Raw genomic sequence first — 18,591 nt, forward strand, 5'->3', positions numbered from 1 at the left:
CCCAGGGTGGCGTTGTTGCACTCTTTTCATTCTTAATTTATTTTTATTACCGACTCCCACTTGCCACATCTGGCATTGTTGGCAGGATCACTTTTGGGAACAGATGTGATTTTCTTTCTTTGTTTTAAATAAAAAAAATGTCCTTCCCCTGAACGTTTGTTTTGGGGGTGAGGCCAACTGTAGCGGACGGAACAGTAGTGGTGTAATCAGCTTTTGTGTTGACTAATTCTTTTCTTCTTTCCTTTCTCTCAGGGCCCTTGGTCCAGTCTAATCTAGGTGGCTATGGACGGTGAGGTGCAGCAGTTGAGAGATCTGGTGGCCCAGCTGACGTCTAAGAACCCAAAGCTGGTTGTTGGTGGTGGCGGTTCTGGTGCAGAGTCCTCTGGCTCCACATCTAGTGGTCCTACACTTGCTTATGCTGTTGCCAAGCGGCTGGTAGTGGTCCCCAGGGATCTGCGATGCCCCAGGCTTAAGTGCAAAGCAGTTACTTTTTGTTCTCCAAGCGAGGAGAGGTCCAAGCATGCATGCGGGCTCGTCATTTGCTACCGGCTGATCAAGCCTTTTACTCTGACCATCTAGAGGGGGAAGCGAAGGAGCAAATAAAGTATTGCACTGGTGCAGAGAGAAGTGACCTGGTGAGAGTTAACCATTTTGAAGGTAATATTTTAGGGTTGGTGTCCCGAGTCGGATCCCGCCTGCTGCAAACTTTGCCCACTTCCCGGAAGAAGGATGGGCTGGCATGTTTTCCCCACGTGCCATTGGATATAGCACCTCTGCTTGTCGTGGGACAGGGGGAGGGGTCACTGAAGTGTTTTATATTTTAGGGTTGAGCTATGGGGTTTGCTTTGGTACATCATCGGGGCGACGATGCGTGGGGGGGTAGATGCGACAGTCTGAGCTTCCTGTCACAGTGTCCCGATTGATCATGCGCCCTGGCTACTTGGCCAAGGGGATGTCCCTTTGGCTGACTGGTTAGCTTGCATGACTCTCACCCAGGAGTCTGGTGATCGAATCCCACCCAGGCCCTCGTTTCTACACCTTGCCACACCAAGAAGCTAAGAAGGGCTACGGGGACCGGGGTAGCCCGCCCTCGCAGCCGACTGGTTTCCATGCAAGGCTGTAGTCAAGTTGGTTGCTTGTGGAGATTTAATATGGACAGGGAGTTATAAATTACAAACAGATCCTCACATCGCTGCAATCGTAGCCGGGCGCCCTGGCCTTTTGCATCAGCTTCTGCTTCACGGTCGGAGATTAGCAGGACATTAGCTACATGCTAACCCCAAGCTAACACATTTTTTTAGGCGTTTTTAGCAAGGCAGTAGAGGGACTCCAAAGTGAAGGTAACAAAATAATAACTAGGTAAACTGACTGAGGATATCAGGCTTCGCTGGTCCACCATGGTCAAAGATCTGCGAATTCGTCATTGTCAACGGCTCTGGGAGCGTCGACTCGGCTCTCTGCTCTGTGTTGCGCTTCTGGCTGGAGACGGGATTGTTGATTTGGCTACAGGTGCTGTGTTGACACATAGCCAAGTGCTATGTCGATCCTCATCTGTGCCCCAGACAAGCTGGTTCCACAAGCCAGAGACTATTGGTCAGCTTGCTTCCCACACCAAAACCTCTGTCAGGAATCTTGGTGGGACCTTTGACCCAGCTCTCACCCTGGATTCTCATGTCAGTTCTCTTGTTCGCTCTTCCTTCTTCCATCTCAGGAACATTGCTAAGCCGACTCCCATTCTGTCGAAAACCTGAAACAGGTTTGGTCTTGGTTCTCAAATCTGGATATTCTGTGAATTTTCTGACAAATTATTTCTGAAATGACTTCTAGTGAGACACCGCCGGAAAAACCATACATCCCATCTACAAAGACACATTGAATGGCACAATTACATGTGACGCCACCTGCATCTTATCAGATGTAGTGGTGAAGTGGTTATGGAGTCAGATTGACATGCGGTTTTGCGCAGGTTTGCCTCCCGGTTGCCGCATTAAGTTTTTTTCTTCCTTTCTAGCTACACTTGCCAGTGCTATGTTTACAACCATTTATTGGTATACCGTTGAAAATATAATGACTAATGTGTTTGTTTATTTATTTATTTAGCCAGTGTGAGTAGAGCCCTGCACTGAAGCCCTAGGCCCTCGGGTCTCTAGGGCTTCGGGCCAACGACTGTAATTACCTCAGACACGGGCCAGGCGCTTTTATTTTTAATCAAATTCATTAAAAAAAACTGAAGCACTTGAAAGCAGCAGCACCTGCCTGCTTCTCACGCACCGGCACCGTTAACTTAGTTAAGGTCTGTGTGGTTTATAAATGCGCCTATATAAATGAATTCTCAAACTGCTGATTGAAACATGTGCCCCTATTCTAATATGCCATTTTATGTCCACTTTGATGTCAGAAACCATTCGTTTAATCTCATGAAAACGGCAGCATTCTATTTTTCTGTGAATAAATGTGCTCTGCAGTTAGAAAAATACAGCATTCAGTGCTGGGTTTTTTTCTAACTGGAGAGCGCATTTTCAGAGCGGCAGATTAAATTTACAAACGCTAATTGTGGGCGTTTATTTAATCTGCCGTTCTGAAAATGCGCTCTCCAGTTAGAAAATTAGAATGCTGCTTTTTTTTTCTAATTGCACCAGAGCACATTTTCAGAGCAGATTAAATTGACAAATGCCTCCAAATTAATATAGCGTTCGTAAATTTCATCTGCCGCTCGAAAAATACACTGTTAGAAAAAAAGCTGCATTGATGCTGTTTTTCTTTCTTTTCTTTCTTTTTGCGGAGCATTCTATCACGCTAAAACATTATGAAAGGTTAAAAAAAAGTTGGGATCGGGTCAGGCCAGAGAATCCTGAAAACCTTTTCGGACCAGGTCGGGCTGGGGCTCCACCCCCTCGGGCCGGGCCAGACACAGGCTCAGATTTTAGGCCCGTGCAGGGCTCTAACCCCGGCTTTCCACAGGAGCCGTCAGCAGCACGTTACTGCAGCAGCACGTCATAGCTGCTGATAGGAACCGCTGTGGTCAACAGAACCTTTTCCACTGGAGGCGTCAGCAGCGCGAGTCGGCCGCGTCTCAGGAGCAGCATGTCGCGGCCTTTACGCGCCGGTTCTATTTTCTACGCACGACGCCTCTGAAACGGGTCAAGTTCGACATTTTTGGGGAAGGAAAGACAGGAAATCGGACGCGGAAATGGAGAGGAGCTCCCGAGATTTTCAGAATAAAGAACGTACTGCCTTCCGGTTGCTTTACTTTAAAAAACGTTACTAACTGTGCGGCCCCGTGAGAAGTTATCACCTAGCTAGCGGTCTCCTTTGTTTTTCAGGCCCGTATTGGCGATCATAAAACGGATAGAACATAAAACACAAACATTTTGGAGCCATGTTGTAGTTTTCTCCTGCTTGTTGTTGTGTTTACTGATGAAGTCACTCATGTGACTTCGTGCTCTGTCGGTGACAGCTGCTCCCCTGCTGCTTTGCGTCTCGTGGGAAGGGCCAAGCAGCAGTTTACGCGAGCAAGACGTGCTGCTGCAGTAACGTGCTGCTGACGGCTCCCGTGGAAACCCGGGGTAAGTGTGAGTCCATTTGTGAGCAGAGTTTCAACTAAAATGCTGTTTAGGAACGGCCAAATTCTAAGAACTTTTAGAGACATAAATATTTTGCAGAAAATAAACATTACAACTAAAATATAAACAAATTAAATGTTTCAGCTGGCTAATAGATTGCTGCCAACCCCACCGAGAGTCGAACCAGCATCAGCTGAGGGGAAAGCAAAACTTAAGTCAGGTGATCATGCCACTGGGCTACCAGAACCCATACAACAATAAGCCTTAAATGCTGTTGTAGGCTGCTTTTGTTGGAGCGGTTGTGGGCAGATATTTGCTAAAAGAAACCTTTTCGTTTCGGGATATAGTCAGGCTTTGTCATGTAGCAAGTTATATTTATCTTGTTTAATTGGAGCATAGAACATAGCATTAACAATTGTAAACTAGAAACAGCCGTAATTCATGTGGGTCAGGTTAGTTTGCGATAAAGTTAAAAAACAAAAACAGAAGAAGTCAGTGGGCTAGGCTGAGTTTGTGTGAATGGGCGGGGCTGATCCTCGACTACAGAAGCTGGCTCTTGGCACATGGAATGTCACCTCTCTGGTGGGGAAGGAGCCAGTGTGTGAGGTTGGGAGGTTCTGACTAGATCTAGTCGGACTCACCTCAGCGCACGGCTCTGGAACCAGTTTCCTTGAGAGGGGTTGGACTTTCTACCACTCTGGAGTTGCTCCCACTGAGAGGCGCTGAGCAGGGGTGGGCATACTAGTTGCCCCCCATCTTGGTGCCTGTACAGTGAATGAGAGGGTAGCCTCCCTCTGCCTACGTGAGGGGGGATGGGTTCTGACTGTGGTCTGTGCTTATGCACCAAACTACAGCTCAGACTACCCACCCTTTTTGGAGTAAATGAACAATTTACTTTGCTGAGCTTAAGTCATGTGACCAGGGTCCGAAATTAAATTTTTTACTCACCGGCCAAGTTGGCTGGTAGATGATGAAAATCTACCGGCCAAGCATATTTTTTACCGGCCAACATTCTAAATGATTTAGATCTACCGAAAGCATGTTATTCTATATTATGTTGATTCCAAACAGAGTGACAAAATTATTAAAACATCAGTTAATGAGGAAAAACAACTCTTTTGTCATTTTTACTATTTATTTATTTATTTTTAGAGATGTTTTTATGAACTCTTTCATTGAAATCTAGTCAGACTCCTTGTTTTCTCTGTCCATGAAGTCTGGCCTCCTGCTTCTGACACCGTCTTTGTGCCAAAGCATTACAGCCTCATTTGGGTCCTAGTCCTCGATCTCTGGAGAACACAGCTGCACCATGAGAATATCTGAAAGTGTGTCAGGGCTAGGGTTGTCACGGTAACCGGTGTAGCGGTAAACCCCGGTAAAATTGTTGACAATAATAATAACCGTCTTGTTTTAAAAAATATATATATTATCTCGGTGGATTACCGTGGCTGCGGTGTAGGCGCGGTGACCCTTACCAGCCACCGTATCATCTGCTGAAGTTGCCGGCGGCACATGCGCACTTTAGCACTCATGACATTTATTATCCCTCAAAGTCAGAAGTACGGGCATTTTCTGGATATTTGAAGAATGCTGAGGGACAGTTTATAGAAGACGGCTATCCTGTTTAAAGCACGAGCAGAAAAAGTGTCTGTGAAAGGCAGCAACGCTACGTGGCCATCATAATGTAGCCATTGTCTCACGATTCCGCTATCTCCAGTTCGCCACTTTTCACAAAATCTTCTGGTCGCCACTGGTCCTGGTGGTTTTTCTTCCAGTTTGACGAGTTTTCTTTTGGAAGGCTGGCTGACTCCAGTTAAAAACTGCCACATTTCACTGCTAGTTTTAACACGGTGCTAACTGCTAACTTGATATACTGATTGAATGGGATAGGTGGAAATGACGTTGGATGCGGCGCTCACGTTTCACGTATGTTTGTGTACGTTGCATGCAGGCGGGAGGAGTATCAGAAATCCATGGAAGATGACTGATAAACATAACTAATTTGGTGCAAACATTTACTCGCCAGGTGGCAGATAGAGCTCAAAAATTTACTCGCCAAATGGAGCAATTTGCTCGCATTTGGCGAGTGTTAATTTCGGACCCTGCATGTGACATTGATTGTAATCACCTCAAAAGCGTAAATGTGTGTGGTGTGTGCACATAATAAAGTAAATTAAACTTTTATAGTTTTCATTCTATACAAAATCTGCTGATTTTAGAAGCATTAATGTCAGTATATCAGTATCCGCAAATATCGGTTATCGGCCACAACAGTGATATTAATATCGGATATTGGTATCGGCCCAAAAATTTCATATAGGTACATCACTAGTTAGAAGAGACATGTGTTTCCTGATCAAAGTCGGTGAGAGGGAATGGCTAAGTTCCTCGTCCACATTCATCATCTCATCTGGGAGGGATTTCAGCCACTCATCCCTCTTCTGTTTCTTATTTGCATAATAAGAGATTATTTGACCCCTCAGATAAGCCTTCACGAACTCCCAGATAATAGAAAATAGCATTCCCAGGGTTTGGTTGATCGCAATAAAAAATTTAGTTTCAGTATTCATGAACTTGTCAAAGCTTTCTTCGTAAGGAATTGAACCGCCACGAGCGATAAACGGTCATGAGCTTGGGACAATTAACTTCATACTGAGTGGACTGTGACAAAATATAACTTTTACCCATTTTTCGCAGAAACACTTCAGATTGACTGAAAAATCCTTTTTGGCTCCATTTGGCAGTCAGATATTGCAGTGTTCACCTTTCTGTTTGTTTAGAGTGAAAGAAAGACTGCTCAAGTAGAAACTAATTAATAAATATGCTACCTATCAAACTAAAGTTGTTAACCAGAGGAAGAGAGTCTGATTCTCAGTTATACAAGTGGTGTGAACCCTAAAAATAAAGCTTTTGACCTTTAGCATGCTTCTGCAGTTATAAAATATTTGATTGTCATGAAAGAAAATATTGATACCACTTTAACATATTATTGATCAAATCCTGATTGTTACTTTTGTTATTAGTGTGTAGAATTTTGAGTTAAACTGATGCTTTTGCTTCAGAATACTTTATATTCAACTACAAATGCCTGAGTTTATTACTTGATGAAATGAAGGGGATTTACTGCCACTTGTATACAAATGACACTTGCAGCTAATAGCCAAAGACCTGGAAGAATTTTATTACTCAAAGGATATTTTTTGATTGATCTTCACATCCTGGAGAAGAAAAAAGATCAGCTCTTCTTTTTCCACTCACTACAGTAAACAACCTCCCACTGACAAACTAAATGCATTTGTCACTGCTATAAAAAGGTAAACAGACACATCAAAGAGTGGAATGCTATGCTGAATGTTTGCTATGATGTCTAACATTAGTAGGGCAGACAGGGCACCCATCAGGTTAGCTCCCAGGCTACAGCTAGCTGTATGAATACATACCACTTTTGTTATTTTCCTCTCTGGTAGTTTTCGCCGCTTCTTCGTCATCTTCAGCCTCTGACCAGTCGAAAGCCTGCCGCCGCTCTCCAACGGCCTCGGCCATTTTTTCATCCGCTGTTTGGTCCTCTGGTGGTGAGCTGCATGTCGTTTTGTCTGCTCCGGCAGCACCGGGCTCGACACTAACCTCTGAATCGACGCCGAGCTCATCGACGGGGGTGTCCGCTGGTTTATCACAAGTCGGCTCATCCTTCTGCTCCAGGCTGCTGCCCGAACCTGCCACCTCGGCCTGCTCCCCAGATGTTTCCACCTCCTCCACGGGGGTTTTCTCTCGTTTCGGAGACTTCGATGGGTCTGCAGCGGCCATGTTTCACCCCATGCAACCCCCCCCCCCTCCCCTCTCGTCCAGATCTCACCAGGATCACTCAAGCTGCGCGAGCAGAGAATTAAACTTCCGGTAGTTACTTTCAAAATAAAACACCTCGAAGGACAAACAGATGTGAATCATTACTTAAGAAAACACGGATTGAAGCTTTAAATGATACATTTCCAGTTTACTACTTGTTGTGATTTTATTGTTCCACACACTTAACTTTTTCTTCTCAACTTAATTCAACATTAGTAAACTTTTGAACTCACTCAGTAACATTGCAATTTGTCTTTTAGAAGCTAAATCTCTTCAGCTTTTTAATTTTATTAGGTTTAGTTACATTTAATCTGAACAGTACCTATCTACAAAATAGAACCTGTGCAAAACTACATAGATGATGGTCATATAATGCTTCTTTGTAGCTATATACAAACACATCCATGATGCTGCATGCAAGATCAACACCCCCTAGATTCTTAGATATGTTTTAAAATTCACCTTAAACATAAATTTAAGTCTGAATCACAATGTCTGTTATGTTTATACTTAAAAAAATCTTTCCAATTTTTAAAATTCATTAAAATATAACATTTTGCGTTAGAATGAACACACTTTTAGAGTGCAATCAAAACTTGGACATATTTGCATTGTGAAACCATTAAAACAGAACCAGTAAGAAAATATGACCCATCAACAAGGGGTCTGAACCAGATGCATTTAGCATTTCATTCCAATATTTTCCCTTTCCTTCATTTCTATTATGAGGGCATTAAAGTGCCCCTTCAAAATAAAAAAGCACAAGCTTACATTAGCAGGTAAATACAATGGTTGCAAAACTACAAATGGAAAAGACTGCAGATCACAAGTACTTTTTGAATGTGGAGAAACGAGCTGAAACTTTAGGAGCATCACTGCCGCAAGTCATGTTGAGATACACGCACAACGAGCATCCGCAACTGCCATTTTTTGAGTTTCGGCGAATGAAGCTGTCACTTCTTTTTAGGTGCTTTTTTCTATAAAGTATTTTAGCACAAGTGCATGCACACATCTGAGGAACGAAGATAATGTTAAGGCCACCCTATTATCTTGTGTCTACTTATCTGTGCTGCTTCAGTCCTTTCAGATTCAAAACCCTAAAGAACCAAATGAATCACAGATGTGTGGTGAGATGTGGAACTGCAGATAAATATTAAATACAGAAATACTGCATGTAAAAAAAGCATTGTCACATGTCACATTTTAAAACATCAAATATGCACCACATCGTTTCATTGAATACATTCTCAGCGCCGTCTTCTGCGTCTGTGGTCAGCCGCTCTACCTCGCCGCGACTTCTGCGTGTTTCCATTTGTGCCTACTGTTGGGTCAGAAGAAAAAGTGCCGTGAATATTCGGGGGTGAAGGTGCAGGTGCCACAGCAGCAGCTGAGTGATTATTCAAATGTTGGGAGATGTGTGGTTGCTGCTGTGTTTGGTGTTGTGGCTGATGCGAGTGCTGTGGCGTTTCAGCCCGCTGCTGCTGCGGTTCTAATGGCTGTAGCTGCTGGGGAACAGACTGTGGCTGTAAGTGCCGCTGAGGCGTTTGTGATGGTTGCACTTGTACACGATGTTGCTGGGGCTGTGGTGGATGTTGTTGCTGGGCTTCCAACACCGCCAAAAGCCTTTGCAACAGGACATTGTTTTGTTGCAAGCTGATTGCTAATGCCTCTTGTGATGCGACAAGGGTTCTCATGTCCTCTCTAAAACCTTCGCCAAAATCCTGGAGACTCTTTTCCACCCGATTTCCCAGCTGAACTGCGGCTTCTCCTAACCCTCGAAGTTCATCTTCGAGCCAGGAGCTGCGTGAGGGGATTTCGAGAGGACCCTGCTGTGCCCCAAGCGATGGCTGCGGACTGCTGGGTTGAGGGCTGCCATTGAGAAAAGGAGCACTATAGAGAGGAGAAGGAGGCAGCCATCGTTCAGAGGGAGGGGGTGGTCCAATTCCAAGACCCAGTCCTAATCCCAGTTTGTCATCCATGCTGTTCTCCACCGCCTCACAGTCGGGTTCCCCCAGGTCTCTTTCACGCTCAGGGTTGTCCTCGTCTTTCTCAAAACCGTCTCTTTCCGACCCGTCCACTCCTACCCCTGTAGGAAGCAGAAAAAGGCACGATAGAAACAAGCTGCACTCAAAAGACTGCTTCTAAATTGTAATCTGCTTTTACCTGGGTCGGAGTCAGGGAAGCACGGGAAACTGAGCTTGGGTCTGGTGCTTTGCTTTGGTCTGGCTTGCTGAAGCCTGGGGCTCGACTGAGAAGAGCGTCCAAGCATGGAGGCTCCCCTGCTGGACGGTAGGTAACAGCTGCGATGACGAGCATCTGCCAGACGGCCTCCATTGCGCCTCTTTAAATCGTCCCAGCGCTTCTTTACCTCTCGAAGAGTGCGTGGGACTCTGGACACAGCATTGACTCTCTCCAGGATTTCAGCCCAGATCCGCTCTCTTTCTCGCCGTCGGAGCCTGCCAGCCGGACCAAACAGTTCTCCCTCACAGCGAGTGACTTCTGACACCAACACTTCCAGCTCGGCTCCGCTGAATCGGCTCTTCCTTTTGCCGGCTCCACCAGCAGCCAGTGCAGCAGACATGGCTCTGTCTGTGGACAGAGCGAAGACAGGGCAGCTGGTTCACCTACACATAACTCTGTATCAGCAAAACTTATCTGACTATTGTCGATCGATTTATTTTACATACAATTCAAAAGTTGAGGTTTTTTTCTTCTTCATATTTTGCTTTAAAGGAGCCAGACTTTTGAGCATTATTCCATAATTTTGGGTAGCAGCTCGGCAGACTTTAAGCGGTTCTCTTGAGACATTTTCTGATGGGTTTTATTTTTGTGTGTAAAAGTTATGAAGTCAAATATTTTAAGGTTACAGTTTTTCTTAATTAGGTGATCCAAGGAGCTGTCTACATCAGGTTGGAAGATAATTATAAACTCTTCAAAAAATCTTTTAAAATTAAAAAGGTACGACAAAATTTTCTAAATTTTATTAACAAAACGACTCCTAAAATTTGTGATTCAGCAGCAATTTTGATATATTTTTCAGGTTTTTCAGATAATATCTTGATGTTTCTAAAAATCTGCCATGTTTCCTCAAGGTTTCTTAGTAATACTTCAGATCTTTAGGAGTGGAATTCTCTGGAAAGGTTACAAACTATTAATAACATATGAACAACCTCAGTTTGGAGAAATGGATTAGTTCTGATCAGACTAATGAACAAACGGTAAATCCCAATGCGGTTAGTTACACAATGAATCTCAAAACTATCATTCTACCTGAGTTTCTGTTTTTTATATAGAATTCTAGTTATTTACAGAAGAAATTAGTGGATGAGCTGTGCAACTTCCCATCCCAACTTCATACTTTTTCAGACCGACTGTGTAACATGAAATTGGCACCAGAATCAATGTTTACGAATAAAGAGCACAGCATTGCATTTGAATTTCTCTTTTCCCGATAAAATGTTTCCCATTCATGTCACCAAAGAAATGAGAACAAACAACCTTTTTTACAATATGATGTAACAAACCAACTAAAGATACTATTTATTTGCTAAGAGGTTTGTAATGTATAGACAAAACATTGGTTCATCCCTTCAATTTGGTGTCCGTTTTATGCTTCAACAGTTAATTCTGGAAATGAAGAAAACAAAAACAACCAATGTCCTACAACAAACTTTAGAAGACCTTCTGAAAACCTAGAAAACTATTTATAAAGACCACTTTAAAAACTATTACAGAAACATTTTGTTCCTTGGCAGTAAACTTAAAGAGCAAGTCACCCCTAACAAGAAGCGAACTTCACTCCCACTTCATGTTTGAAAAATGCAACAAATGCTGTTGCCTAGCAGACCGAGAGGGTGGAGCCACTAACAAATACACACACTCACGACATTGTGACATCATAATGTACCAGTTTACATCATAGCATACCTCTTAGCCAATAGTGGTGGCAGATTTAAATTCAAATGCAGTGCAGAGTTTTTACCTGACAACGGCACAATACTGACAGTTTCAGGCAGAAAATTTAAATTTTAACTAAAATGCACTAAAGTGCAAAACTATTGACAACACGTGTCTGCAGCACGATTAGACACACATTTATATAGTTTAGGGCTGCAACTAACGATTATTTTCATAATCGATTAATCTGTCGATTATTTTTTCGATTAATCGGTTTGTTATTGTTTAGCTATTTAACCTATACAAGTGATGGATGCATTTCAGTTAAGAAAAAAAAACATAAGAGAATTGTGCAGTTGACTGCAATCTATTTTATTGCACATGAACACAGTCAGCAGTATAAAATGAGCTAAACAGTGCAAAATATCAGTCCAGAATAATTTTTTAGCATTAGCTGGAAGCCTGCTCCTTCCACCATGGATAGTGGCCTCATGTCTTTTACCAGCATGTTTAGAATAGAGTTTGTAAGTGGTATGAATTGCTGGGGGGTGAGTGTCTTGTTCCCCATGTAGTTGTCCATCGTTGCTTGTTTTTTTTTTTCTGCATAAGAAACACAAATGGACTGAAATAAGTACACATATAAAATAAAGCAGCACACACACTACAACACTAAATCAATATTATATTATTTGAATTAATTAACAATATACAGTGATCATTTATTTTGAGGGTTACGTTCTACAAAATAGCCCGCAACAGGAGATATTCAGAAAAAAATTCTAATTTTTTTACTATTAAAAAGCTCTAAGTAAGCAGCTCATGAGGTTTTTACTTTGAGTCGGGAGTGTTTAAATTAGCTAGAGAAATGTGAAAAATGTTTATTTTGTGTAATACTGTTTAAGAAACATGATAAAAAATGTGTTGTGAGGCGTTTTACAGCGTTAGATAGTAAAACAGCCTTTTAATAGTAAAAAAATGACTTTTTCTGAATTTCTCCTGTATTTAAAAATTGAAAGCGTACAACTATGCAGCGTTATAATCACCTGGACACAGCTCGTCTGTAAATTTTTCACCGCGGAGTTGTCCTTTTTTGAATGAGGAACATAGTTATGGGTTTGTGCCGTTTTTCTCTTAACGAGAACATTCTTATAAACAGACGTGCTGAATTTGGCAAGCGCATGATTCACAACACGGAGGAGATTCACGATGGCATCTAGTCAATCAGAAGTAGAACACCGTAGACTGACGCGGCAAAAAAACATGTTTAACATCCAGTATAACGAACTCAGCTAAAACACTAAGTCCAGCTTGTTTATTTTCTGTTACTTACCGGGCTGGCTCTTCCAAATGATGGCTCACTTGACCACGGTGCTCTTCCTCTGCTGCATCAGCCCCCACATGCTTTCGTCTCAAATGTTCACTTAGGGACGTCGTGCTTCCGTGCTATGCTAGATGGTTTTTGCATATTTTACAGGTCACCCGTCTTTTCAAGGCATCTAGAGTGAAGTGCTCCCATACTCGTGAGGTTTTTGTCCGGGGTTTCTCTTCAGTTTTGTCGCTTCTATTTTTCTTCCGTATTTCCTCTTGTTCCGCCATCTCTCACGGCAAGATGAGCGTCAGTAACGTGATACGTCATGAAAACCGAGGGCACTCATTGGCTCATTTCTTCTTCTACGGCTCCACTGGTAGATCAGTGGCTCATTACTGCCACACACTGGCGGCAAATTTAACAGCTTGTAACCAATGTCAGATTGTGGTAAAAATAGACTTTATGCGGTAAAATATGATTATTAAACAACTAATCGATGACTAAAAAAGTTGTTAACTATTTTAATAATCGATTATAATCGATTAAATCGATTAGTTGTTTCAGCTCTAATATAGTTTATCAGAAAAAAATAGTTGATTTGGGGGTGACTTGCTCTTTAAATTAAACGAGGATTATCTTAAAATCATTTCACTGATTTACACACACAGAGCATGTTTTTTACTCTCACCTACAAACTATTCTTCTAATTGATCCAGTTTAATTATATTCAATGATCTGGTTTCCCATGATGGCTCCCACTTGTTTATAGACTTACTTTGTTCGATAGACAGGAGGTCATCTGAGGACATGCCAGGCGCCATGATGTTTGGGTGTACCACTACCACGTTGAAGGGGAGTCCTCCAGGTAAAGGTTGGCTCTGGTCACAGCTGCCATCTGAGTCCTCGTCCTCCCGGGGGAAGCCATTTTCTGAGGCTCCCCCTCCAAAGGGTCCCTCCGGAGACTCCACTTTGATGTGCATGGGAGGTGATTGCTCGTACAGCAGCCCCCCCTCCTCGTAGTACTCGGTCATGGATCAGATCTGGTTTTACAGTAGAACTGACTGGAGGGCCAATTCTGATCCTGGTAGCTTCTGCCCCATGAAGTCTGGTTTAAAAAGCCTAAAATGCTTCAGATATCAACACTTCAGCATTATCACGAGCCTGCTTTGAACATAGCATCCAAATGGCAGGTTTTCTTTTAGGAAAAAAAAACTATTAGGCTACATTTAACTTGTTTAATTTTTAGATTAAGTCAGTGTTATGAAAAATATTTACCTAAAAAGATCAAACAAATGTAATGTGTAAGACTATGACGTCAATCTGGACCCATTTAAATCCTTTCCACTTATTCTCATCTACGCTGACATGGAACACAAAATAAAGGTATAATAAATAAAATCACATAAGCAGAGACTAGAACGGCAGGCTAAGAGCTACATGTCCATTTTTCTAACTGAAGCATCATCCAGACTCGCATCTGGAGCCGAAATACAAATGCATCAAATCAATACGTTCAGCTGCATAGAGCATTATGACAATTAAGCGCTTTGTTTTTACGTGATGTTTTTTTCTGTTTCATGTCGCATCGATGCGCATTTTCTTCTGCACCACATCCGCAACGGTTGCGCATTCCGCATACATTAGGAGCAGCTGATTAAATGAAGCTAGTAGTTAGCCGCAGCTCCGGGTGAAGCAGCGGGTTCTTCTGTGCTGTCGGTGTGAAAAAATGAACAAACCGGTGATGAAGATGAGCTTGTTTAAAGTCTTACCTCATGATAAGTCCACATTAGAGGTAAAAACAAACCCAAACACGGCTAACTAACCTGTTAGCTAAGTAGCCGAAACACAAACCGTTTGACTGTCGCGTAGTGCTGACGTCAATCACGAGGTGCGTTCAGGAACAATCCGTTAAAACGTTCAAAGTTGCTGCTGACCTGTTAATTGATCAGCTGATACAGTGCACACTGGACACTCGAAATGTTTGGTCAGTTTTAGACCGCCTTCACACTGATGTGAGGCTGTTGTGCCTTTTGTTTATTTCTGACTTATTAAACAATCTTTATTTATTGTCACTTTCAGACAAAGAAGAGGTCCTCCACTCTCACTAAGTTCCAATTTTTCTGTATTACATGTTGATGTTTTACATTTTCTTGACAAGAAATGAAACAAACTAACAATTGTTAATTATTTTAAAGAAAATAATATAGATAATAACATAACAAATAATCATGATAAAAACTGAAAACTTAACCTATACCCTGAACACATTCATTGTAAAATAATCCCCCCCCCACACACACACATATATATATATGTATATATATATATATATATATATATATATATAGAGAGAGAGAGAGAGAGAGAGAGAGCGAGAGAGAGAGAGAGAGAGAGAGAGAGAGAGAGAGAGAGAGAGAGAGAGAGAGAGACGGACGGACGGACGGACGGACAGACAGACAGATAGAAGCATCTGCAATGTCACAAGATTTGTTTCTATCCAGTGTTGCATTAATTTTTACCAAGTCATTGATGATGGTAGTCTGACCGCTGCACAAAGCCTTCTCCAGCACATCCCAAAGAGGGTTAAGTTCTGGACTCTGTAGTGGCCAATACATGTGTGAAAATGATGTTTCATGCTCCTGTCATCTTGGAATATGCTGGTGAAGGTTCTCAGTCATCCAGGTCATGGTAATCCAAAGGGTTCATAAAGGCAACTGGACTCCTTAGGTTTCACTTATCATCATCAGAACTGACAAAGCTCCTCGGATGAGAAGTGAAATGTCTTCAAGAAATCAAAGAAGTCCAGTTGCCTTCATTTGAACCCTTTGGGTCATCTTGGAATACACCCGTGTCATCAGGGAAGATGGAATAACCTGATCATTCAGTAGATTCAGGTAGTCAGCTGACCTCATTCTTGGAGCACATCCTGTTGCTGAACCTAGACCTGACCAACAGCAGCAACCCCAGATCATAGCACTGCCTCCACAGGCTTGTACACTAGGCACTAGGCATAGGCGCATCGTTTCATCTGCCTCTCTTCTTACCCTGAAATACCACCTTGCATCATTGTGGAACAGGGTCCATCTGGACTCACCAGACCACACGACCTTCTTCCATTGCACCAGAGTACATTCTTTATACTCCCTAGCAAATTGAAGCCTTTTTTCCCAGTTTGCCTCACTGATCAGTAGTTTTCTTATTTTCTTCAGTTCCAATCATAGGCGTCATTTTAACCGGGGACGCCGGGGACATGTCCCCGGCAAAATTCGTGATTGGCAGCTGTGTCCCCCCCACTTTCAAAAAAGCCTGCTGATGAGGATTTTTGTTTTACCAGCTCAGATCTTATACCAGGGGTCGGCAACCTGTTCCCATCAAAGAGCCATTATTACCCATTTCCCACGGTAAAGAAAACACCGCAGTAGCCGCAGCGTTGCGGGCGGGGCCTACCCTCAGACAGCAGAGCGCTGCTCACAACAGGTGACAGCAGCCGGGGGCATCACACCCGTGGGGGATTCAACACCCACACTTCTCCAGCTGTTTTGCTCACCTCCACACCAGTCTGGTTTCTTTACGTCGCACTCACTCTGTTTGCCTCATCTCCTTCTTCACCTCCCAGCCGATGTCGGGTTTCCAGGAGAGCAGGAGAGGGAGGGACGGAAGAGCTCGACAGAATTCATAATTTTACATCTTGACATTAGCTGTACAAAGTCTGAGTTTGATAAAGTGAAGAACAACAATTTGCAGAGGTTTATAACTGGCGCGGCGCCAGGTTTTCATTTTTGGGTGGGCCACGGTAATTTTGGACGGACCTTAATAAGCAGTGACTGAAGTGAAGCAGGCAGGTCGCGCTAGAAAATTTAGTTTAAAAAGACGTCATAAATGTTTTCCCCCGTCATTTTTATTTATAAAATATGAAGTAAAAACTCCCAATTTAATTTACATTCATTTGTCATTAATATGTAGTCTACACCCGTGCGTTAAGTGGACCAACTTCCAGTAAACGCAAAGCATCCAGTCCATCTCTCCAAATGCGTAAAATGTGCATCAGCCGCTAGTTAGGCGTGCCGCGCGCACCATCAGCTGATCAGCCCAGACAAGAGCAGAGCAAATAGAGAAAGAATAGAGGATGATTGTGTCTGGATGTGGATGGAGATTACATTTTACAGCAGCCTGATCATCATTTAAATACGTAAACCATCACCTGTCTTCTAGTCCACGCTATCAGCATTATTTTAATTGGTGCGTGTGTGTGTGTGTGTGTTTTCCACTTCAAACACTGGTCTAACCAACCAGACCAGCGTGTCCAGTAACACATTAATGTTACAATTAAACCTGATTAACCCCAGAGCCATGTGCACTGCACTGTACTGACTGTAAATGAGGGGGAAACTATTTAATCGGATCCTTTTCTTTTCAACATGGTTTAATGTAAAGTTTCATTCAGTACAAACTTTAGTTACACCAATCTAACGAGACAGAGCCTAGATTTGTATTCTGAACAGTTTAAACATGTTTGAAACGGAGACATGCGTGACGCGTCTAAAATTCGCACCTGCTCCGCTATTATGGAAATTAAAATAACAAGATGAATAAAATGAAATTATTTTTGGCACAGACAACATCCCCCACACTTTTGAAAATCTTGCAACGCGCCTAATCACTCATGTACGTCTTAATTATCTTTCATTAGACGATAATCAATAAAACGATTTATATAAAGTGGATCCAGAAGTAGTAGCCCGTCTCTGCCTTCAATTTTTGGTATTTTTCACCCTGTTGATGGTTTTACTGAGCAGGTGCCACTTTTGTCCTACGTTTCTTTTTAAAACATGTTTAGACTGTTCAGAATACAAATCCAGGCTCTGTCACGTTTGATTGTTGTAATTAAACTTTGTAGGTGGGGAAGGTCAGAAAGCAGCTCAGAAGCGCCAATATGATTACGCACAAGCGTGACGCGTCAACCCGGTCTCACAGTAAGACCGGGTTGGAACTGTTCAGGTTTACGCAGACAATCTTTACATTTAGAATTAGCTTACAGATGTAAAATTAATGCAGTAAAATATAAAGCTTTTCATTTAAATATCCATTAATTATTTCACAAGCACAGAGAGCCGCATGCGGTTCCAGAGCCGCCGACCCCTGTGCTAGCCTACTTTATTGTCCCCAGCAATTTTTAAACCCCACTCAAGTGTATGGTTATTGTCCCCAGCAATTCTGAAAACAAACTGACGCCCTTGGTTCCAATCCCATGAGTTCCCTTCACATTGTGCATGTGGAAATGCTCTTTTACTGTTAAACATAGCCCTGAGTTCTACTGTTGTTTTTCTTCAATTTAATTTCACCAAATGTTCGAGTGATCACCGATCACGATTATTCGGGATTTTATTCCAGCTGCATTTCTTCCTTGAAGACAATGAAGACTACTGTCCTTCCAATTTTTGAAAATGCGTTGAACAGTTCTTAACCCAATTTTAGTTTCTGCAATCTCCTTAGATATTTTCTCTCTCGGTATGATGCATGCCAATGATTTGACCCTTCTCAAACAGACTAACATAGTTTCCACCACCGTGAGATGTGTCTTTCCACATGGTTGTTTAAGAAATGAGAAACAACTCAAAGCACCAGTTGGGATTGAAAAACTTGTTGCCAGCTGAAAGATAATTGCCCTGCAGTAAATATCCAATAGGACGCTCGTACCTATGTGCTTAGTTAAATCCAGGTGGAGTTAGTTTTTTATTTTTGGCCAGGCAGTAGATGAATAATTTTTTTTTGCTCTCAGCTGGCCCAAACTGTTACTACTAAATTTGTGTTAACAGCACAGTAAGTCTAAGAAAGCCAGAACATCCTCACTTAAACACTACTTAACAACTAAAACTCAACAAATCTAGTTTAGAAAGAAAGAAAACAATTTTTTAAATAGCGCCTCTCAAGAGGCGCTTCACAAAAACAAAAAAAAAATCAAAATATAAAAATGATTTA

The 18,591-nt window shown here is 42.4% G+C and overlaps 2 protein-coding genes and 1 long non-coding RNA gene across 4 annotated transcripts in view; all 3 read right to left on the reverse strand.

Annotated features, from left to right (window-relative positions):
• zgc:66448 (uncharacterized) overlaps nt 1-7,451 on the reverse strand; it is a 53,926-nt gene extending 46,475 nt beyond the window's left edge. The window contains exon 1 of the mRNA XM_015948960.3: nt 7,004-7,451. Coding sequence (XP_015804446.3) covers nt 7,004-7,367 — 364 coding nt within the window. The 5' untranslated portion in view covers nt 7,368-7,451. The remainder of the gene's footprint in view (nt 1-7,003) is intronic.
• A 95-nt stretch (nt 7,452-7,546) lies between these two features.
• si:ch211-261d7.3 (myb-related transcription factor, partner of profilin) lies at nt 7,547-14,498 on the reverse strand. Of its 2 annotated transcripts, XM_054740355.2 has the most exons (4): nt 14,382-14,498; nt 13,388-13,739; nt 9,570-9,995; nt 7,547-9,492 (listed from the first exon to the last, which is right to left on the reverse strand). In XM_054740355.2, the coding sequence occupies exons 2-4, from the start codon at nt 13,641-13,643 to the stop codon at nt 8,654-8,656; spliced, it is 1,521 nt and encodes a 506-aa protein (XP_054596330.2). In that variant the 5' UTR covers nt 13,644-13,739; nt 14,382-14,498; the 3' UTR covers nt 7,547-8,653. The 2 variants fall into 2 exon arrangements, with proteins under 2 accessions (XP_054596330.2, XP_015804447.3); XM_015948961.3 differs by having other exon boundaries at nt 13,388-14,498.
• Nucleotides 11,651-13,381, reverse strand: LOC139070063 (uncharacterized). The gene is made up of 2 exons (XR_011520716.1): nt 12,634-13,381; nt 11,651-11,903 (listed from the first exon to the last, which is right to left on the reverse strand). It is a non-coding gene; the product is annotated as an uncharacterized lncRNA (long non-coding RNA).
• Nucleotides 14,499-18,591: the final 4,093 nt, after the last annotated feature.

Source organism: Nothobranchius furzeri, chromosome 5, assembly GCF_043380555.1.
Source record: "Nothobranchius furzeri strain GRZ-AD chromosome 5, NfurGRZ-RIMD1, whole genome shotgun sequence".
Classification (NCBI taxonomy): Eukaryota; Metazoa; Chordata; class Actinopteri; order Cyprinodontiformes; family Nothobranchiidae; genus Nothobranchius; species Nothobranchius furzeri.

Coding starts and splice junctions, on each gene's coding strand:
- si:ch211-261d7.3 (XM_054740355.2), bottom strand. CDS start 13,643: ATGACCGAGTACTACGAGGAGGGGGGGCTGCTGTACGAGCAATCACCT. Junction 9,996..13,387: donor CCTCCTGTCTATCGAACAAA/GTAAGTCTATAA, acceptor CTCTGTCCACAG/ACAGAGCCATGTCTGCTGCA. Junction 9,493..9,569: donor CTTCCCTGACTCCGACCCAG/GTAAAAGCAGAT, acceptor TGCTTCCTACAG/GGGTAGGAGTGGACGGGTCG.